The 23,888-nt window shown below is 44.1% G+C and overlaps 1 protein-coding gene across 3 annotated transcripts in view; it reads right to left on the minus strand.

Moving 5' to 3' along the window:
• The window catches only part of RARB (retinoic acid receptor beta), a 187,380-nt gene that overhangs the window by 143,556 nt on the left and 19,936 nt on the right, over positions 1–23,888 (minus strand). For all 3 annotated transcript variants that reach the window (XM_066350850.1, XM_066350848.1, XM_066350849.1), the window contains exon 2: positions 11,099–11,247. Coding sequence is in view for 2 of the 3 variants with exons in the window: in XM_066350848.1 (XP_066206945.1) it covers positions 11,099–11,247 (149 nt within the window). In the remaining variant the exon portion in view is untranslated. The remainder of the gene's footprint in view (positions 1–11,098; positions 11,248–23,888) is intronic.

Below are 23,888 nucleotides of genomic sequence, written 5' to 3' on the forward strand. Positions count from 1 at the left end.
ATTTGAAACATCATTTACCCAGAAGAAAATAAGTTTTCTGCTCAGGTAGGAACTATTATTAGGAAAAGCCAGATTGTCCTCTCAGCTGTTCTGATGTGACTAGATCTGGAAGTAAACTCTAGATGCTGAGATTTTTTTTATCTTATTTTTATTAATTTTAATGCAGTGACATTGATAAATCAGGGTACATATGTTCTGAGAAAACATCTCCAGATTATTTTGACCTTTGATTATGCTGCATACCCCTCACTCAAAGTCAAATCGTCCTCTGTCACCTTCTATCTGGTTTTCTTTGTGTGCCCCTACCCTCCCCCCTCTCCCTCCCTCTCCTTCCTCGCCCCTTCTCCACCCCTCCACCCCACTCCCTGTTACCATCACATTCTTGTCCATGTCTCTGAGTCTCATTTTTATGTCCCATCTATGCATTGGTTCATATAGTTCTTAGTTTTTTTTCTGATTTACTTATTTCACTCCGTATAATGTTATTAGATGCTGAGATTTTTATTTTCTTTAAATCTCTAAGATCGCACAACATCCTTGGATATATCGTTCCCGTTGCTGGTCCTTAATCGTTTGCTTTAAAGACAACTTTAAAGAGAACAAATCTTTTGCAGTGAAGGGTTAACTGAGGCGGAAGGCAGAAATGACTAAGATAATGAGCCGGACTTTGGTCACCAAAGGCTTTGTCCTGTTTAGAAAATTTCACAGAAGTTTCCATGAAGGTATCATCACAAACCCTCTATAAGTCAATGCAGCCACAAATTAAAATGCAATACCAAAGTTCACTTGCATATTCGCTTCACAAGAAGATGTGCCCTGAGTGTGAGCGGGAGAGAGGCTGTGAGACCTGACCACAGGGACGAGCCGAAGCACGGTCTACTCAGACCTGACCATGGGTCACAGCTCGGAAAGTTTTCTCCTTTAAATTTAGAGATTTAAAATTTAAGCAATAAAATATCCCTATGTCTTCAAAACTAAACGAACCAACTTGAACTCCTCCACCTGGAGCCTGTCTTAAAGAAGGTATTTAATAAATGTCTGATAAATGTGAGGATAAATAAATTCTCCATTGTTGGTCGATTTTAATAAGGAGAATAGCTCTTTGTGTCTATACGGGGACCTACTACTTTAGTTCAAGGACTATAATAATGAACTTGATGGCAGGCTTCATAATTCAGTTTTAGCTACTACAGCATGCCGATGCTGTCCTGTTTTTATTACTGCCTTTAGTATGTTATATTGTTCTCGGGGCCCAAGTCTGCAGCAAACCCCTAAACAGGGCAGCTCTCAGGGTGGGCAAAGCCCAAAAAAGTTCTCCAAACAGAGCACAGTGTCCATGTTGATCCATGCCAATGAAAAATAACAACAACAAAACGCCATTCGAAATGGCCTTGGTCAAATAAAGTCACTAAGCACACTTATAGTATTTAACAGAAGTTCTAAAATTAAGTACAGACATCCATCTTCACGATTGCAAAACTTTTTGTGCCTGACCACACACTATTTGCCGTCTGCCAGGAAAACAACTGTCCAGCAGCCGCACACTGTCATGGGGATGAGGGCTCCCTTCTTCAGAGGCGAGGAAAACAAAGGCAGATGAGAAAATGGACAAAATTAGCCCTAAGGGACTGAGGGGGCTAGTGCAGTTTAAACTCTTAAAGGCTGCTTTAAATAGTAGGCTACCAACGTGACCTTGAGCAAGCATTTCCTCTGCGCCCTAGTGGAGAAGGCACACCATCATGGCTGCACCCGGCCTCCTCCCCCCCCCCCCCGGGGGGGCTCTACATGTGGGCTGGACAGTGGCTCCCAAATGCTGGCTTATGGATGGGAAGTTTCCACCCATCAGTGGCGAAGCAGAGAGAACAAGGACAAAGCACCAGTTGGGAGCGTGCCAATGGGTGGGTCCTATCTGTTAACTGTCCCTTCTTAGGAAAAGAGTGACTTGAGAGCTCTTCCTTTTATTATTAGGTTTTTTTTACGTTTTGTTGTAAAAAATGCCATCTCTTTTATGAAATGATCAAAACAATAGGGTTGTTTTTCTTTTAAGTATGCTCCCCCCCTATTTTTGTTTTTAACTTTTTGCCCCATGAAACCCCAATCTAGACCATACATATCACACCACAGCTCCAGGGGTGGCATTCAAATAATTTAATAACTGGTTCTCTGTTCTAATGACCATTTTAAGTATAAAAAAATATATACCAAAACATAGTTTATTATCTCATGCATTTAATACTTAAATAAGAATAATAAAAGAGGTACACAAAACTAGATAATAAGAGTTTTAAAATATTAATAAAAAATATTAAATAATACCTGACAAAAAAAACAAAACTGTTATTTAAGGTATTTCCATATTGCTTCTTGATTGGCATCCTCACTTCCAATTTTCTTTTTTATCCTATGGACAGAATGAACATGACTTACGGGTGCTTAGAATCCACTGTTGTGCTGATGATAAAGGTTAAAAAAGAGTAAGGAGTGTAAATTTGTTATTTCCACACTGGGTGGCTGCTCAGGCGCCCACCTTAGACAGGACCCTGATCACAAACGCCATTCACTAACTCAACAAAAAATTAGGTATCCGTTCTGCCGAACCAGTGCGAACCAGCTGAATCCCACCACTGTACAGCTCCCTGCCTTCTGTTTGGAAGTGGTTGAAGCAATGGGTGTTTTCCAACAGGCATAGCATTTCGGTCCTAGCCCTAGCAAAGACAGGCTGTGTTACCTTGTCCCAAGTTTCCTAACTTCTCTGAACCTCAGTTTCCTCCTTTATAAAATGGCGGATTATAAAGCCTATCCACCCTACCCCTGCAGGGCTGCTGTTAGAATTAAATAAAATATGGGTAGAAAATGCCCAAAAGCCTGGGTTAGAGTAGGTATCCAGCACAGGCAGTGTTTCCTTCCCACCAGACTTGCAAACACAAGGGACTCCCAGGCCACATGAGCTATCGCTAATAAGAAATCAGTTCAGTGGTTGGGTTCCCTGTTGTAGTGTTTACACTTGGCCTAGCATGGGTTCCAATTGGAGGATTTTCTTTCATTTTGCAGATTTGCTGAGGCCCAGACACGTTAATGGGCCCAGGCCAGAGTGGAAGAAATGGCCCTAGAATCCAGTGTTCGGTTTCTGACCTAAAATGCTTTCCCCTATCGCTCACACAGCTAGTTCCTTCTCAGCCAAGAGAGCTCACCTGACGCCCTATTGAATCCGGTTCCCTCAGATCGCCTGCCCGTCCTGTTCATTTCCTCCCAACTCCGAATTGTTCATCATTGGACCTCTTGCACAAGACAGTACGTTCCAGGAGGAACTTGTCCATCGTGTTCGCAGTTGTATCTCCAGTACCTGGCACAGGTCCTGAAACTTAGTAGGTGCTTAGTAAACATAAGCTGAAGGATGATGGAGTGGGGAGTATAGCTGTCTGGAGAGATTTACCCGTGAAACCAAGGAACAATCAAAGGCCAGCTCTGGTATCCTTGCCCTTTTACAGGGTGACCTTGCCACTTTTCCTTTTAAGCGATGCAGTCTATTTCTCTACCCACTGAATCTAGACTTAACCGCACAACTGGTTTGGCCAATAGGATATGAGCAAATGTGATGCAAGTAGGGCTTTGCATATTGGTGGCATCTTCTCATACTGACGGGAACCCATCCGCCACCATGTGAACAGGTTCACGCTCGACTAGGGGATGAGGAACAACAACTTGGGAAGAAGATACAGTCTTCCTGCCAAAGCCCCAGTCAGGTGAATGAGGTCATCCTAGATCTCCTGGCCCAAGCCAAACCAGCCAGACACAAAGACATACACAGAATTATAACAAATGATAAATGTCTATTATTTTAAGCCAACAAGCATGTGGGTTATTTGTTAAGCAGGAAAAGCTAATTTATACAGCAGCTCATAGAATACACGCCTGAAACCACTCCAAAGTAAGATGCCAGATGCTTTCGCAAGTAGCTCACTTATAAAAAAAAAAAAACTTACTAATTTCTCTGATCTTGGGAGATAAGAAAGCAGGAACTGAGTGAGAACACAGAGGTAAAGGGGAGAGTGGTCTTGAAGTCCCTGCCATGGAGCCCTGGGCAAATAGACATCAACTCTTGTTAGGCAACCCTTCTTAACAAGTGGGGAGAAGGGGCAGCGGTCCCAAGCCTGTGGTCCACCAGAACCAGCTGGCCCGCCACCTTTGGCATGAGTGCTTTGGACTTTCAGTTCTGAGTTTTAGAAAATCATAAAAAATTACAGACCACCATATATACTTCAGCAGAGGCCAGGAAACTAGGCTCAGGGGCCAAAAGTAACCTACTGCTTGCATTTATAAATAAAGTTTTATTGGAACATACCCATGCCCATTCTTTTACATCTTGTCTATGGCTCCTTTCAGGCTGAAAGGGCAAGGTTGAGTAGTTGCAGCAGAGATTATGTGACCTTCACAGCCCAAAACAGTTATTTGGCTCTTTATAGAAACAATTTGCCAACCCTTTTATTAGGGTAATGAGGGGAGGTCCCATAGGGTGGTTGGTTTTAAGCTGAGTCTCGAAGGAAAGAGGCAGTTCAGTTTGGTACTAAAGAGACAGGAATTGCTAAAAGAACATTACAACAAAGAATACTAAGATTATAACGAATGTTACATCGCTTTGTGCAAAAGTCATTATGAGTTAATGATAATACAAACAATCACTAAGCACATATACCATGTAGTATGTGCCAGGCCTTACTCTATATGCTTTATAGGAACTCATTTTATCTCCTCAACAACATTATGAGGTAGGTGGTATCATTATCTCCATTTTCCCAAATGAGAAAAGAGAGACACTAAGAATTAAAAATGCATCTCCAATGCCACAAAGCTAGCAAGTGCCTAGCTAGGATTCAGACCCTGGTCTTCTCACTTCAGACTCCATGTTCTTTGAAAGCTACAAAAGTGGAAAAGCAAAATATGATGAAGGCCAAAATTGTGCATACATTCTAGCTGTAAGCAATGAAACTGCTTTTTACATGAAAATCAACTTTATTACTTTATACCGCTGAACCTTGCTGGCTAACCACATCACATGTTCGTTTTATATGCTTTTTGTCCTCTACAAAAAATGGTCATTGCTCAGCTGGAAATCCCCTTAAATAGGGCATCACTATGGTACATCCAATGGTTATGTTGCCAGGGTGATGCTGTGTCAACACAGCAGACACTGGCCATTCCGATAGGGGGACCACAACCTATAAGCCTATGGCTGAGACTGCTATATGGTTCCTAAAAAGACAGAAGGTTCTTTTCCCCAAACAATAAAAAACAAAAAACAACAACAACAACAACAAAAAAACATCTTGGTAATGACAGGCCACTTCTAAGAAGGCCATTACTTTTTTCTTTTCTTCTTCTTTTCCAAGGGAGAGGAAGGGAGACAGACTCCTGTATGTGCCCAGACCAGAATCCACCAGGCAACCCATCTAGGGCCAATGCTTTGCCCATCTGGGGCCAAGCTCACAATCAAGCTATTTTTAGCGCCTGGGGCCAATGAGCTCCAACCAATTGAGCCATGGCTGCAGGAGGAAAAGAAAGAGAGAGAGAGAGAGAGAGAGAGAGAGAGAGAGAGAGAAGGGGACAGAGTAGAGAAGCAGATGGTCACCTCTCCTGTGTGCCCTGATTGGGAATTGAACCCAGGACATCCACATATCAGGCTGACATTCTATCAGGCTGAGCCAACTGGCCAGAAAAGGCCATTAATTCTTTTTTTTGACATAGAGAGAGAGTCGGAGAGAGGGTCAGATAGGGACAGACAGACAGGAAGGGAGAGAGATGAGAAGCATCAATTGTTCATTGCAGCACCTTAGTTGTTCAGTGACTGCTTTCTCATATGTGCCTTGACTGGGGGGCTACAGCAGACTGAGTGACCCCTTGCCCAAGCCAGTGATCTTGGGCTCAAGCCAACAACCTTTAGGCTCAAGCCAGTGACCATGCGGTTATGTCTATGATCCCATGCTCAAGCCAGTGACCCTGTGCTGAAGCTGGTGAACCCGTGCTCAAGCCAGATAAGCCTGTGCTCAAGCAAGTGACCTCGGGGTTTTGAATCTGGATCCTCCGTGTCCCAGTTCGATGCTCTATCCACTGTGCCACAACCTGGTCAGGCATGCCATTAATTCTTAAAATTATCAACTGGGTTCTCTTTGGGAGTCCTACTTTAGAGCAGAGCCTCTCAGCCCAGAGTAGTGATCTCTGCTCTCCAACCAAAGGGTGGGCACCAGTGTTTATAGGTTAACCAGGGGCCCAGGTGCTGGTAGACCAAAATGGTATCAAGCATGGGACCCATTGTGAACAACCAAATTAAATATAGGCAGAATAAATAGAAACAATAAATCTGAAACAATAAATTACATAGAAGAAAACTTAGATACTAAGCTCATGGACCTTGGCCATAGAGAACAATTTATGAATTTGACCCCAAAGGCAAGGGAAATAAAGGCAAAAATAAATGAATGGGACTACATCAAACGAAAAAGCTTCTACATAGCAAAAGAAGCCAACAACAAAACAAAAAGGCAACCCAGCAAATGGGAGATGATTATTTGCAAACAACAGCTCCAACGAGGGGTTGCTATTCCAAATATATAAAGAAGTCATATAACTTAACACCTAACAAACAAATAATGCAATTAAAAAATGGGCAGAGGACCTAAACAGACTCTTTTCCCAGGAAGACATACAGATGGCCAACAGATATATGAATAAGATGCCCAATTTCACTAGCTATTAGAGGACTGTAATGAAAAGAACAATGAAATACCACCTCACATCTGTTACAATGGCTGTTATCAACAAGTAACAAGTGTTGGAGAGGTTGTGGAGAAAAAGGAACTCTCATTCACTGCTGATGAGAATGTAGACTGGTAGAGCCACTATGGAAAACAGTATGGTGTTTCCTCAAAAAAATTAAGAATTACCATATGACCCAGAAATCCTTCTCCTGGATAACTACACAAAAAAGTTTAAAACAGCCCTGGCCAGTTGGCTCAGCGGTAGAGCGTCGGCCTGGCATGCGGGGGACCCGGGTTCGATTCCCGGCCAGGGCACACAGGAGAAGCGCCCATCTGCTTCTCTACCCCTCCCCTTCTCCTTCCTCTCTGTCTCTCTCTTCCCCTCCCGCAGCCAAGGCTCCATTGGAGCAAAGATGGCCCGGGCTCTGGGGATGGCTCCTTGGCCTCTGCCCCAGGCACTAGAGTGGCTCTGGTCGCGGCAGAGCGACACTCCGGAGGGGCAGAGCATCGCCCCCTGGTGGGCAGAGCATCGCCCCTGGTGGGCGTGCCGGGTGGATCCCGGTCGGGCGCATGCGGGAGTCTGTCTGACTGTCTCTCCCCGTTTACAGCTTAAGAAAAATACACACACAAAAAAAAGTTTAAAACATTTATTTACAAAGACACATGCACTCTCATGTTCATGCGGCACTATTCATGGTGGCCAAGACACAGAAACAACCAAAGTGTTCTTTGGTAGATGATTAGATAAAGATGTGGTACATATATACTGTGGAATACTACTCAGCCATAAGAAAAGATGAAATACTGGCACTTGCAACAACATGGACCTTGAGAATATTATGCTAAGTGAAATCAGTCAGTGAGAAAAAGCTACGAAACTATGCTTTCACTCATATGTGAGATATGCAACACAAACTCATAGACACAGACAACAGTATGGTGGTTACCAGAGGACAAAAAGGTGGGAGAATGAAGGGGGGGAGGGGTCAGAAGGGGCCAACTATATGGTGACAGAAGGTGGGTGACTTTGGGTGGTGCAATATTACCCCAAGAAATTTAGTTTTTAAAAAGGTTAAGGCCCTGGCCGGTTGGCTCAGTGGTAGAGCATCGGCTTGGCATGCAGAAGTCCCGGGTTCGATTCCCGGCCGGGGCACACAGGAGAAGCGCCCATCTGCTTCTCCACCCCTCCCCCTCTCCTTCCTCTCTGTCTCTCTCTTCCCCTCCCGCAGCCAAGGCTCCATTGGAGCAAAGATGGCCCAGGCGCTGGGGATGGCTCCTTGGCCTCTGCCCCAGGCGCTAGAGTGGCTCTGGTCACGACAGAGTGACGCCCCAGAGGGGCAGAGCATCACCCCCTGGTGGGCAGAGCATCACCCCTGGTGGGCGTGCCGGGTGGATCCCAGTCGGGTGCATGCGGGAGTCTGTCTGACTGTCTCTCCCCCTTTCCAGCTTCAGAAAAATACAAAAAAAAAAGTTTAAAAACCAGGTTAAAACCAGTGTGCAAGGTAAAATTCTATTTTTGAAAAAACAACAAAAATAGCAATATCATATATGCATAGAAAAACAGGGTCAGTAAGGGGTTTTCTCCCAGGGTAGAACTATGCTTGTTTTAATCTTGTATTTTTTTATACAACAAATTCTGCCTTATATTGGTAGTTTTTTTAAAATGACGTTATTTTTTTTTCTTTGGGTATTATATTATACTTATGCATTCTCATGTTTTTCAATTCTGTGAATTTTGTCACGGCATTTTCCCAGCAGACAAAAATGCAGACCAGTCTTTACCAAAGGGCAAAAACAGTCCATGTTTTCAGAGACTCACCCACAGGACAAAAATCCTCAAACTGAACGACTAACCGGCTGACGAGCTCATCTGACCTTACTGGGCTTATAGCTCTGTTAAAAAGATTTATTGTAACATGACTTGGAACAGCATAACCAAGTTTATCCAAGTTGCTTGTGCTGATACGGGTTTTGTTTTTGTTGGGGTTTTTCCTAAAAAGAGACAAACTCCTAAATTAAAACAAGAGATTCAGGGAATTAGCTGAGGGCTGATTAAAAACAGTTTGTACCATGCAGATTGCGAAACAGTTTAATATGTAGGGCCTAGAATCTGGCACAAGAAGAGACACACTGGGTAATTTTTTTCCCAGGGTATAACGGACACAGGTAAGCTGAGGTATAACAAACCTTATCAAGATTTCTAACCATGAGCCTGACCAGGCGGTGGCGCAGTGGATAGAGCGTCGGACTGAGATGTGGTGGTCCCAGGTTCGAGACCCCGAGGTTGCCAGCTTGAGCACGGGCTCATCAGGTTTGAGCAAGGCTCACCAGCTTGAGCCCAAGGTCGCTGGCTCGAGCAAGGGGTCACTTGGTCTGATGTAGCCCCCTCCGTCAAGGCACATAGGAGAAATCAATCAATGAACAGCTAAGGAGCTGCAGCAAAGAACTGATGTTTCTAATCTCTCTCCCTCCCTGTCTGCCCCTATCTGTCCCTCTCTCTGACTCTGTCTCTGCCACAAAAACAAAAACAAAAAAAAGATTTCCAACCATGAGATGACTTACAAGTTTTTGAAACAAAGGAATGTCTTTTCATTTAACTTTCAAATTACTATTAGAAAATTATTTTTATATTACATAACCAATTATTTATACATTGGACAAAGGAAAAAGGTATTCTGAAGCCTTCCCAAATCTCAGGATAAACTTAGATTCAGCTAGAGGTTACAAATAATAAAGCAATAACGAGACATACACGTGACATGTATGTGTTTGTTCAACCTCCATCTTTAAGCACCCACTACTTGGCCAACTGTGTGTGAGATGCTGGGCAGGAGAGCGGCAGCCCTGCCCCTTGTCTGTTCGGAGGCAGTCAGACATGCAGGGTGGCACAGTGCATGTAAAAATAACCCCGGTTTTCCTTCCCCTGTATCCTCACCTCTTCTGTGACTTTGCAGCTCCTCTGATTAAGCTTATGTTCCTACCTCCTGAGTATGGACTGGTCTGGACTTATGACTTGCTTTGGCCAACATGATGTGTCAGAAGGGACGGCGTGCCACTTCTGAGCCTGGGCCTTCTTAGAAATGTGTGCTCTCGTTCTCTCCTCTGGAATCCTGCCTATGCGAATAGCCAGGGCCAGCTCAGTGGGAATGCGAGACCACGTGGAGGAGAGCTGAGTGTCTGGAACCCAGCCAACAGGCAGTGCCCCCGGAAGCAGAGCCAACCAGCTAATCTGCAGCTGACCAGAGATACACAATGAAGCACAGCTATGCCCAGAAGAAGCACTCCGAGGAGCCGGGCCTCAAGGGCTGACCCAGAGAACCGCAGGCTAAAGAAAAAGTTCTTGTTTTAAGCCACTCAGTTTTAGGATGGTTTGTTACACAATAGTGTTTAACCAATACACACAGTAACAACAAGTGCTTACTCTGATAAACCAATACAAAATGCCATACAGCAGTGGAAGGGAGCACCTGTAATATTATTCCAACATGTTTACGATCACCAATGAATCATGCAATTTAGGTTAAATAAACAACAGACCTGAACACCCATCGGAGAGAACATAAAGAAGTTATATATCCAGGGAAGGGCTGGCTCAAGACAGCCATAGTTCCTTTGAAAAACTGTCTATGGATGAGTTGGATTTGCCTGTGAAGTCATTCTTTCTTTCTTTCCTCTATTAAAAAAAAACAAAACAAAAAAACCTCTGTCCTTCAATTATGTTTGTTAGACTTGATAACAATTGTCTGGTTTGATTCAAAGCAGCCATATCCTCTCTGACACATGTTCAGCCTCCACTACTCCGTAAGCTGGAATTTTAAATCCGGTCCCCCTGAATTTATGACACACACGGTAGCAAGTCCCTACAGGCTGAAAATCAAACTGTAATTCAAAGGCTACAGGGCTGAGGAAACAGCCAGAAGATAAATCCCAATTTCAACCTTGGATTCTCTGCAAGTTGATTCAGTGGCTTGTCAGTCATATTTAAAAATAAAATAAAACTACAGAGACAACAGATGGCATGTTTTAAAGAGAGAAACACGGTGATGCTTTTCAGAACCCCTTCCAAAGGCTCTTGTTACCTGCGAAGGACTGTTGCGTGTTATTTTAAAGGCCCTAGAACATTTGGCCCTCATCCATCATTTGCAGAAGTTTCCGAATTTTTTAACTAATGAGATATAAGAATGAAATGAAACCATGAGCTGCAAGCGAGGCTGCCGCAGTGATTGAAGGTGGCGTGACAAGTGTCAAAGCAGCCCACTGCCGGAGCTGGGGGTGGGGGTGGGGTCCCTTTCGCAAGAGCACGTGGAGAATGAGAGCGCGCCAGGCTTAGCAGCGCGGGTACTCACCTTACAGCCCTCACAGGCGCTGACCCCATAGTGGTACCCTGATGATTTGTCCTGGCAGACGAAGCAGGGTTTGTACACGCGAGGGGGAGGAAGTGGAGACGGAGGGCTCGGGACGAGTTCCTCAGAGCTGGTGCTCTGCGTTTCAATCGCTAGGATGAAGATGGGGGGGGAGAAAAAGAGAAAATGGATTTTAGTTCATTTCAGATGTACCGGTGAATTCATGGGTCTTTGCTTCAAGTTCATTCAGCAATACACTAGCAAAGATAGGCCCACACCGCCGGTCATCACTGTAGGGACAGCAGTGAGGATACTGATGTTGACCGGGTGCCTGACAGTTTACAAAGCAATCCTGTATGTCGCTCTCACTGCGAAGGAGATGATTTGATCACCATTTTAGCCTCAAGAGAAACAGAAAGTCAGAGGCGTGCAGTGACTTGTCCAAGATCAACAGGGCAACAGTTCAGCCAAGAAGCAGTCGAATCGTTATTCTGCAAATCCCAGGCTCTTTCTCCTCTTCTGTTTCCCCTAGCTTCTGATTCAGTTAGTCTCGGAAATAACTTGTTTGACCCTGTTGTTGCTCATTTAACCAAAAGCAAATGTCCTGAGGACAAATGGAGAAGATTCTCAAAGTTGTCAGTCACCAAATATAAGGGGAAGGTGACTGACAACATATTAATAATAATGTTGACAAGGCCTTTGCTGCTCAAAGACTGCTCCCTGGACTCGCAACATCAGCATCACCTCAGGACTTCTTAGAAAACACAATATCAGGCCCCAGCTCAAGCCTAGGAATCAGAATCTGCATTTGAACAAAACCCCCAGGAGACCAAATGGACAATTAATGTTGAGAATCACTGCTTTATACGAATGATGTCACAAAGGCATATTGCTCTTTATTCTATATTTAAAAATACATAATTCCCCCAGGTCCTTGTTCAACCACCTAAATTCCATGGGAAACAGGAATGCATAGAACTTAAGATACAAGTATTTTCCAACCCCTACTCTCCAGATTTTATGTACAGAAGTCAAAGCAAGGCCTGGCCCTATTCCTATCACAGGTAAAAGTGCTCATAAAGTATGAGGGATATGGGGAAAGGAGTGATTGAACGTGATCAAATAATGCACCAGAATCATCTAATTTCCAAATCACTTGACAACACACAGATTTCCCTGGGTATAAAATTTCCACTTGTTCTACTGCCCCCAGCTTCCCAGATTAGATATTCTGCTGACTGAATTGTCTCATAGCCAAACTTTTAGCAAGTCAAGACAACTCATCCACTAGACCCACTGTTAATCCTCATCTTCCACACCAGGTTAGGAGTCAACCTCAAATACTGCAATAGCCTCTTCACTGGACCTACTTCTCAATGCCGGAATTCATTCTTCAAACAAACAGGAAGATAACTGTTCAAACAGTTCAAATCAATCCCTCTTATTTACCTGTCTAAAGTTCTCCGTGATATGGCCCACTAGCAAAATCACTGATTTCTTCTAATTTATTGACTTCTAAACACATGGCTTCTATTCTAGCTCTTGAATAGGCCAAGCTCTTATACCAACTTAAGGCAATCACACACTAACCATTTCACTTACCTGGAAATTCTCAGACCTTTGTGTCTCTAGTCACCTTCTCAAAGATGACTTCTCTAAGTGAAATGCTCTACCCCATTCCTTACTCCTGATCACCATATCTCATTATTTTATTTTCTATAAGACTCTCTTATTCTATGTTTAGAAAGTCTGTGTATAATTTAATATTATATCTCTACCACACTCTCAAGTATGGGTTTAATAAAGCCAAAAAACTTATCTATATACATTGCTGACAATTGTGTACCAGGTCTGGAAGAGGTCCTGGCACATAGTAGATAAGTAATCAATAATCATTTGTTGAATTAATAAATTTTTTTTTCTTCATTACAAACACTAAGTGCCCCTCTAAGTCATTAAATTATAAAATTGAAAATCAAATAGCTTTCATATACTCCTTTGCTTACTTAAAAAAAGTAATTATCCTTTTGGAATAGAATCAACTATTACTATAGCATTTTTATAATTCAGAAGAATCTTGGAATGAATTGATTAGAATACGAAGTCATTAGACAACGGAGTCTAGTAGATAAACCTATTAGAGTCTCTACTGGTTAGAACTGAGGTGTCTGGAACCAAGAAAGCCACCCTTATTCCGAATAGCAATGGCACAATTATATCAAATGTTCTACAGACGGGTTGGCCTCTGAGATGTTTCTAAAGCTTATCAGATCTCTTATCAGGCTATAAATGCAAAAGCATTCCTCATACTGCTCAGCTTCACTGAAAGCAAATGAGTGATAATAACATCAAGAAGAAAACAGTACTTGTTAAAAGCACAAGATAATGTATCACTCTTTGTTAAAACCCAAGAAAACAAACACACACAGAATCACCCACAATCCTTTCACTCAGAGAGAATCACAGTTATCATCTTGACATCACCTTCCAGACCTTTTTTTCTACGCATATAAATGTTTTTGGCTTGCTTGTTTACTAAAATGGAATTATACTGTAGATTCTATTTAGGACTTAGTCTGTTTAACTCTGTCAGGAGTTTATTTCCCTGTCAAAAAAAAAAAATTTTCCCCCACAAAACATTCCATTATGATGAAGATCTTTGCAGCTGATCTCAGCATACCTCTGACTATTTCCTTAGGATAAATTCTCAGAAGTAGAATTATTCGTTCAAAGGGTATGGTTATTTAAAAATATTTTGTTAGATGTAATGCATGTTGATAAAACCGACTTCTAGAAAGGCTGTGTTAGCCCTAGCTGGTTGGCTCAGCGGTAGAGCGTCGGCCTGGCGTGCGGGGGACCCAGGTTCGATTCCCGGCCAGGGCACATAGGAGAAGCGCCCATTTGCTTCTCCATTTCCCCCTCCTTCCTTTCTGTCTCTCTCTTCCCCTCCCGCAGCCAAAGCTCCATTGGAGCAAAGATGGCCCGGGCGCTGGGGATGGCTCCTTGGCCTCTGCCCCAGGCGCTAGAGTGGCTCTGGTCGTGGCAGAGCGACGCCCCCTGGTGGGCAGAGCGTCGCCCCTGGTGGGCGTGCCAGGTGGATCCAGGTCGGGCGCATGCGGGAGTCTGTCTGACTGTCTCTCCCTGTTTCCAGCTTCAGAAAAATACAAAAAAAAAAAAGAAAGGCTGTGTTAATTAACATTCCTAAAATCAATAAAGGAGTCCTTCCCTTAGAAGCCTCTCAGAACTTTTGGGTTGGTTCTCCTGGTGTGCCTCAACTTCTACCCAAGTGCTTCCACACATGTGACAGAGCCCTGTCATCGCCCCTGTGATCAATCCTGCATTGTGTGCGCCACAGAAGCAATGTGGTGGTGGGGTGTTAATATCCGACTCGCTCATGTAGAACAGCTAATCTGGCCTGATGAGGGAAGTTGTAAATAGAATTGTTAGGGCTGAATTCAGCTGTCAGAGTTATGCCCTGAATTTCAAAAGTGGGTGGTAATTTCCATAAATATGCCACTTCAAATACACATACTCAGGGGAGTCCAGAGCTTCACCCTCTCAAAGAGGGGAAACAGAACTGCAGGCAATTTAATACCCAAGAAACGGGGGGCCAAGTACACAGAAAGGGCAAGGCCTCAAAAACCCTTAAACACCTTACAAAGGTTGGAAAAAGATTTGCTCCGTGGACCAGAGTGACTTAAAACGAATGAATGAACCTCCAAGGCTTTTCCTGAACAGCTGCCGTGAATGAAAATGTTCTATTGTAAAAGCCATTGCTCGTGAGGGCTGGGCTTTTCCTAAGACTGGGGTGATTCCACCTGCCATGCTACGAGCATCCCCCTGTCTGTACAATGGATGTCCACATTGTCAATTGTTTGTTTATGCTGAGTGACTATAACATGCCAAGCACTGTGTTCTATGCCATGCCAGAGCACGGTATAATCCTTTAGCTTTGACAAGCTGGGCCTAACAGAGGGTAAACCAACGATTAGAAGGTAACAGTAGTTCCCAAACTTGGCAATATATTAGAACTACCTGGCAGGTTTTCAACCATCTTAATACAAGGTTGTATCCCGGACCTATTATGCCAGAATATCCAGAAGTGGAAGCCAAGCATGAGTGTGTTTAAAAAAAAAAACAACAGGCCCTGGCCGGCTGGCTCAGCGGTAGAGCGTTGGCCTGGCGTGCGGGGGACCCAGGTTCGATTCCCGGCCAGGGCACACAGGAGAAGCACCCATCTGCTTCTCCACACCGCCCCCCTCCTTCCTCTCTGTCTCTCTCTTCCCCTCCCGCAGCCAAGGCTCCACTGGAGCAAAGATGGCCCGGGCGCTGGGGATGGCTCCTTGGCCTCTGCCCCAGGCGCTGGAGTGGCTCTGGTCGTGGCAGAGCGACGCCCCGGAGGGGCAGAGCATCGCCCCCTGGTGGGCAGAGCGTCACCCCTGGTGGGTGTGCTGGGTGGAGCCCGGTCCGGCGCATGCGGGAGTCTGTCTGACTGTCTCTCCCCATTTCCAGCTTCAGAAAAATACAAAAAACAACAACAACAACAAACTCAGGCGACTGCAAATCGCAGCAGATTGGGAACCACTGGTATTATAACAAAGAAGGTTTCAAGCTTTATTCAGCCCTGGAAAAATCAAGGGAGGCTTCCCAGAGGAGATGGACAGGGTGCGTTTTGAAGGATAAAATGATTCTTTCTATTGTGGCTTGAATTTGAATCCTATGAATGCCATAAATGAATCCTACACAAACATAAACAGAAAAGTCTCATATATGTGACAAGAAAGAATCATCTTCGGAAAAAATTTTCCACTGGTAATCAAGAATTAAATATTTGATTATATAAATTCAAATATCATCCTAAATATTGGTAATCTATGGTCCTTTATTTCCTCTGAGTGGCCTATAGCACTGAAAATAATGCAAAGCAAAAAAAAAAAAAGAAAGGAAGGAAAGGAAGAGAGAGAGAGAGAGAGAGAGAGAGAGAGAGGAAGAAAAAGGAAAAGAAAAGAAAAGAAAAAAGAAAAGAAGAAAGAAAGACCATCTCAGTGGTCTAGTCAGACTGCCAAAGATAGTCTTAAACAAACATGCCACAAGTTCTAGAATTACAGCCAGGATATGGCATCAATAGAAAAGCAGATTCCTACTTTAATACAACCTCTGGCCTATTTGATAAAGTAGCAAAATATTTTGGCAAAGTTTACTAGTGCTCCTCTTTCCCGTCGCCGTCCCCCCCCCCCCCGCCCCCTCCCCACCACCTGTAAAGGCAGTGGGAAATAAGGGAGGCAGAGAACCTATGGCTCCCCTTTCACTAGTCATTTTGGTATTTAAGGTAGCTACAGAGTGCTTGGCCATTGATCTGTCCACTGTCATCCTGCTTAAATCAATAATCTATTAGTCCCTTTAAATTAGAGTTAGATTCATCAAATGCCCTTGAGAGGCCTCAAACATTTTGTTCCTTATTCCAGGCAAGCACAATCGGTCTACGGAATGATAAAATTTTTGCAGGAAAACTCTGCAGACTCAGCAGACAATGTGTCCTGTATTAGCTCATTCAGCGATCTCAGGCAGGCCAAAAAGGCAGTTTTTAGACTTCCCAGGGGGAAAAGAAGCTTGTGTCATTCAATCAAACAACTGCGCTCCAGCCATCCTGATGTGATTTCAGTTTGGGGAAGCAGCCTTTGAGGAATAATTTGAAATCTGCTTTTTGCCTCCTGCTTTTATTTATTACCTTGCTTACTTATTGTCTCATTCAGTGCTCTTTGGTGATTGCATCCCCGACAAGCAGCAGCCTCTGATGTGGCATCTGAACTGCTCACCAGATGGGCTGCCTTGCTTCGTCAGGGAATGAATGGCCAACACAGACAACTTCTGCTACTCGGGTGCAATGGATGCTTGGCTTCGTGGGCCCCTGCCCAGAGCAGAGTCAGCACCACAGGTGCTGAGGGGACTTCTTGGGGCTGCACACGTGTAAGAGGGGACAGTGAACTGCATCAACCTACATGAACAGACACAAGCTTCCAACCCATATTTTAAATCCCTCCATCCCTACAGCACAGAGATGGCTGTCATAAAGGAAAACAAAGCTAGAATCACTTTCCTCATATAAAAAGTCATCACCAGTCTCATTTGCCCCTAAATCAATGCTCCTCAAAGTGTGGTCCAGGCCAGCAACCCGCAACAGAATTCCTGGACTTAGGGAAGCAGGCCTTTGCTTTAAATGAGTAATTTTCATTCTATCTATTTTATAGATAGACTTTATCAATCCATCACGGGTTGATTAAATTCAATAAAAAGAACCTCCTAGAAAAACATAAATACGTACGTAAAATGGATAGCTAGAAAGAAGAACCATGTTGAAGGAATTAAGAAAAAGGTGTCCAAAACACACGCTCCTACTTAGAAAAAATGGTCGTAGACGTCAAGTTACTCTGTCCAATTGCTCTCAATTTCTGTACTCATCGTGGACTGGACGTAGGCAATGTGGGGAGGGGCACCCGTCTGCTCTGAAACGCCTCAAACTCAGAGGTCGTCTGCAGGCAAACCAGAAACAAACTAAACCAAATCTCCACCAACTGAGCTGGCGCTTGACACAGCTTGCTTAAACACAGCCACAAGTCTGGGGGGTTAATTCTTTCCCAAAATTCAAAAGAAAAAAATTTAATGCCATTGCCTGTTAAGAGGGCTTGGCTCTTACAAACTTAACTCACCTGAGAAAACACAGTATAAATGTCCTTGTTGTTACAACACACCTGAGTGTCATTTAAACACACACAAAGTCTCCAACAATAGCTCCCTTCACAATTCCTAACATGCTTGGCATTCTTCTAAAGGTTAGATGAAGTCGCAGATACCGTTTTTTAAGAGGAGTTCAGTATACAAAAAAAATTTTTTTTTCTTTGTGAGAACTAATTTACTGCTGGCTAAACCATGTTGACAGATTTCAGGATTTTATGTTGGGCCTGATTAGAGGCAGGCATCTTGCATTTTGAAAGCCCTGCCTTTTTACTAGAACCTTCCATGATTAAGACAGTATTTTAATGCACTTTCTGGGCAGCTGAGCTTTAAAAGAAAAAAAAAAAAAAAAAAGAGTTGTAAAGCAAAAGGCATTTCCTGCATGGCCCCCGGGGAATTTTGAGCCCAGAGCCCCAGACCCAGTGGGAGGGAGTAATTTCAGCTAATTAAGGGAGAATAGCAAAGTGTTGCATTTGGTCAAAACATTCAGTTGGGCTTCATTTTTGTTGGCACCAAAGAGAGCCGGTCTGGATTTTTTCCCCCTTTTTTCTGTGGATTCACTGCAGGACTGCAAGGCCCACAGCTCACATACATTAGGGAGAAAGTCAAAGGAAACGCCAAAGTTCAACTAAAGTACAAGTAATTAGAACCAGATTCGCCTCTGCGTGCGTGTGCGTGTGCGTGTGCGCATGCGTTTGCGAGCGGGCCTAAAGACATTAAAATATAATTTACATGCCTCCAAACGTTAGAGTGGGGGCAAAAAAAAAACTCCATACTGTCGCTCATTTAATTTCCCTGTCGCCTCTTCGTGAGGGAGTCTGCTTTTAATCAACTTGCAGGAGAAGCGGTTTGTTTCCACACACATGGGTTTTGCAAATCTGTGAATCGCATTCTGAAATTAGGTAATTGCCGAACAAGAAAAACTCTGCTTTAAAATGGTCTTGCCGCACACTGCTGCTGACTTTGTTATTATTAAGCAGCTCCAAGATTAGTCCCGGGTTTGGGGCAGGCAAGGGAAGGAGGGGGTGTTGGGAAAAGGAAAACATCATTGTGGGGCTTTGGCAGTCCTGACTCAGTAACCTGCCCGTGACCCTGAAGGAGTGTGTGTTTGCCCGGGTCAGCCGGGATCCTGGCGGAGGCTTGGAGCTGGGTTATGAGAATCCCCGCTATTCTGACCACACATGCAACAGGTGCGGAACACAGGCACGGGACAAAAGCAGGGGCCAGGGGAAACACTTTGATTTCGGACTTCTTAACGAGAGCCTTGCTTTGCAAAATGTGATGCCAAACAGATAGCAACACCATCCCCTGGCAACTCTTTTAAAAAAGCAAGTTCTCAGCTCCATCCAGAAATGTCTGCCAATCAAAATAGGCAATTTAAGAATATCCTGTTAATTCCAATGCACATGAAGAACACTTGAGACACACTGACTAAAAGATGCCTCCTTACTGTCCTCACCTCCCCAGAAGCCCAAACACTGTGCTGAGTCAATTTGGCATGGGAATTCAGTCAGCTTCCCCTTTTTGCACAGGTCCTCACTAAATGCCCTACCTTGTTAAGTACTTAATATATTAAGATCTCCAAGCTGGGTGTGTGTTTATGCTTACCAGAAGCCAGAAGCCTTCGTTCTCTCCCACGGAATTTTGGCAGTGGATTTTAGTTGGCAATGGGTTCAAAGTTGCAGGGCAGAGCCTGAACTAATAGTATATCTACCATTTACTGAGCCCTTACTGTGTGCCTGGGGCTGTGCTAAGAACTTAATATACATTAACTCATTTACTCCTCCCAAAACCCTCAGGGAGGGGAGGTGCCAGGTGCTCTGCACCTTAGAATTAGGAAATTTAAAAAGACAGCGCCCCTCCCATGCTTTCCCCGAATGGCTTCCTATATATATACTGCTCACAAAAATTAGGGGATATTCTATCGCTTCATATTCATTTTGAAATAGCCCCTAATTCTCACAAAAATTAGGAGATCTTTTATCACTCCACATTCATTCTAAAATATCCTTTGATTTTTTGTGAGCAGTCTATTTCACAAAACCCCACAGTTCTTGACCTTCTCATTTTCCAACTTCCTCATTTATTTCTTCTGCTAGACATGTCACGGGATATGGTCTTATTTACCCAAATTTGAAGAACTGAGGATTTGTGTCCCTCCCTTTCTTTTAATTCACGGTTATAATTCTCCAAACACTGATTTGATCTCAGACATGGTTAAATTTAACAAGATAGTTTGGGCCTTTAAGAAACAGAGAGAGAGTGAGGTTCAGTCTCCACTAATCACTGTATTGTAGCTACACCTGCCCGGGCTCCCGGCCAGCGGCAGAAATTATTTCTGGGACTGACTTTTACCATGGGAAGTGCTGTCATATTTTCATAAGGGACCGTGACACGTTCAACACCTACATTTCATTTTTATAATGTGCTTTCTTGCTTCAAGGAATACAGTCGAAAATTATCTCACGGGTTGTTTTGGGTGACGTTTTGAACAGACGATGCTTTATATCACTATTTTCTAGGGCATACTTAAGATAGCTTATGACAGAGTTCAAATAAATTCTACCTTAAAATCACTTACCGGGCAGACCCGTCTAAGTGCTTATTAATGATCTGAACTGAGAGGCATCAGAAATGGAACCGTATTAACTGAACAAATGCTGGAAATCAGCCTTGGGAGTCCTATGTGCACGAAACTAATTGCATCGTGATTCTAAGGGGCCCCTGAAGAGTTTAACTCAACACCAAATGATTCAGTTCCACGTTCTGCCTCTAATCAGAATTCCCATAATTTCTGAAAAGCAATGGTTGTACTAATAAATGATACTCTATTATCTGTTCAAACTTCTTGCACACAAAATATATTCAAATAGGAGCATTAAAATGTATATCGTCTAAAATACACAATTCTTGGCTTCTGCACTGTAACTATGTTTTAAAACCACGCTGGTGCCGTGCTTACAGAGAAGTAATGGGGGCGATACTTTTTGGAATACTTGAGGAAGATGACAGTGAAATTAGTTTTGTCACGTGGGGATCCTCTCCACTCCTCGGAGGTCTGAGAAAGTTCAAGTGCAAATCCACCAGAATTTAGGCAAACCCCTGTTAACAAAATAATGCTCTGCTTCTTTGGTTGTTTGCTGCAGAGAATCTCTTTTGTTTTGTTTTACAGATATAGACTCATTTTAGTAGTCTCAAAATAACTTTGAGACCAATTGAATCCTCCATGTGTGGGTTTTCTTGGTTCCAAAAAAAGAACTAAAACACCATGAACTTGCAGAAAATTGTGTACATGAAGTGATGGGAAGGGCACAACTTTTGCTACCAGATGGCCCTGAATTTTAAGACCTCTTCTGCTACTTTTCTTTACTTCTCTGAACCCTCGTATCTCCTTCCTGAAAATGCAGACACTCCTAAAATTCCTGTTGGCAAACTGGTGAAAGGCAGACTATATTTGCAATTTACCTGACAAACAGTAAATTCTTAATACGTGATAGCCAGGCCCTGACTGGTTGGCTCAGCAGTAGAGCGTCGGCTGGCGTGCGGGGGACCCGGGTTCGATTCCCGGCCAGGGCACATAGGAGAAGCGCCCGTTTGCTTCTCCACACCCCCCCCCCCCTTCCTCTCTGTCTCTCTCTTCCCCTCCCGCAGCCAGGGCTCCATTGGAGCAAAGATGGCCGGGCGCTGGGGATGGCTCCTTGGCCTCTGCCCCAGGCGCTAGAGTAGCTCTGGTCGTGGCAGAGCTACGCCCGGAGGGGCAGAGCATCCAGAGCGTAGCCCCTGGTGGGCGTGCCGGGTGGGTCCCGGTCGGGCGCATGCAGGAGTCTGTCTGACTGTCTCTCCCAGTTTCCAGCTTCAGAAAAATACAAAAATACAAAAAAAAAAAAAGAAAAAAGATTAATACGTGATAGCCAATGCCTACTGCCCCACCACACACGTTTCTCTTGTTCTTCCTTAATCTGGGCCAGCAGTTCTTAATCCACACGGATTCTGCCTGCCCCCACCCCCTCCACACACACGAGACATTCTGCAGTGTCTGGGGACATTCTGACTGTCATAACCGGGGGTTTCCATTCGCTTTTAGTGGGTAGATCCCACAGTGCACAGGAGAGCGCCCCCTCCCAACAATAACAAGAACAACAATGATTTATCTGGCCCAAATGAATATAAACAGTGCTGAGGTTGAAAAACCCTAATCTAGGGTAAGGATGCTACCTGGAGGGAGACTTTAGAACAGAGGAATGGAACGGCAAATAAAATAATGTCCGGCAGCACCAGAGAAGTGGGAACTGTGCGGCCCTGGAAGACAGAGGTATCCACTCAGCTGCTACCTTGGCCTCTAAGAAGTCTCTTCACCTTCCTGAGCCTTGGCTTCCTAATCTGAAAGTGGAGATGACAAGTAAGTTTACCGCACTCAGGGTTCACGCCTTGTAAACTACAGAACTATAAGAACACATAAAAATAATAGCTAACACTTCATTAGTCAAGTATTTGGGAAGGTAGATAAGTCATATCTTAATCTGAGTAACACCATTATTACCTTAGAAGATGATAGAAACATCTCCAGAGCCTAATTAATAATCACTTAGGATATTAATAACTAACAGTTCTGCAGCATGGACGATAGGCGAGCCACCGTCCTCATTCTGTTCTGAGCATTTCACACGTATTCATTCACTTGATCCTCATGATATTCCTAGGAGATGACTGACTATGCTTTTGTATGTTTTTACAAGAAAGAATCAGAGACGCAGGATGGTGAGGTAAATTGCTGGAGGCCATACACACAGAAGCTCTGAGCAGGGATCTGGAGGCAAATGGTACTGGATCGAGAGACTGGGTGTGACCCAGGTGTTGGCAGAAGACAGTGACTCTCTCTCTCTCTTATGACTACATAGAACTTCTTTGGCAAGAGGTTGGCCAAATTGCTGGCAGCAAGTCTGAGAAGATATGGGCTATGTCTAAGTCCAACAGACACAGGTGCCCTAAAATAAGGACCAAGAGTGAGACTGGAAAACTAAAAAAGAAGCACAGGGGACAGAAATAAAGCCCTTTTTTATTCTTTCCAGTCAGAGCAATAAAGTAGGAAAGTCCCCCAGAAGCAAACACAGGAATGGGAACACGCACACACACACGCACGCACACACACGCACGCACACACGCACACACGCACCCACCCGCGCGCACGCACACACCCTCTGACCCCTCCCGCATCTTCCCCGCTGAGAAACCAACCCCCAGCAGGCAGAATGGCAGCAGCTAAACCCAAGGTGCCAAAGGCCTTTGGCAGTGTTCCAAGGGCCTGTGACTACACATTGTGAGGAGCAGTAACTCAGGCCAAATGTGGTCAGCAATACCGCCAGCTTCAGGCTCTGCTGCGGGGTGGAGGGCTCTAGACTTCCACCCCATCATGCCCCGGAGCCCGTCATCTAGCTCTTCCAGTGGGCCATATGCACTCCCTTAACCAAAGCTTATTCGGCATAAAAATGAAACCAACATCGAGAACTGTCCCTGTGCAGATTTGGAATGCCCCAAGTGAGGGGCTGAATTACTCTCTTCCCTGAGGTCCCAGGTGTGTGGGGGGAATGACTAGAAGCAGAAAGACAGCGACCATCCTCACCAAACCCTCTAGGTGACTAATGAAGGTTTTGGTAGTGCTGGGGTTGAGCAGAACACATCAGTTCAAAAGGATACCCTTGGGGATTTTTCATTTTAAAAGGTTCAGAAGTTTCTATACAGACTTGTCTAGATTAGCAAAATGCTATAACGGTTACTTTTTTTCTCCCCTAACAGTGATTTTGCAATGTTTCTTGATGTGAGAATGATGAGAATTTCAGAGTGCTTTACTTTTAGTTCAAAAAAAAAGAAATTGCTAAGGAAAACTTGAAAAAAAAAATCATTCAACAACATTGCCACCCAATTTCTCAACTATGAGCAGGCCTCAAGTCTCAAGTCTTGTGGGATATTCCTTCCTTCAGGGAACTTTCCATCTTGGCTGGCAAGTTGAGGCGTGTGGTTAGAAGTGTGAATTCTGGAGCCAGCCTGCCTGCGTTCAGTCCTG

Source organism: Saccopteryx leptura, chromosome 10 (assembly GCF_036850995.1).
Source record: "Saccopteryx leptura isolate mSacLep1 chromosome 10, mSacLep1_pri_phased_curated, whole genome shotgun sequence".
Taxonomy (NCBI): Eukaryota; Metazoa; Chordata; class Mammalia; order Chiroptera; family Emballonuridae; genus Saccopteryx; species Saccopteryx leptura.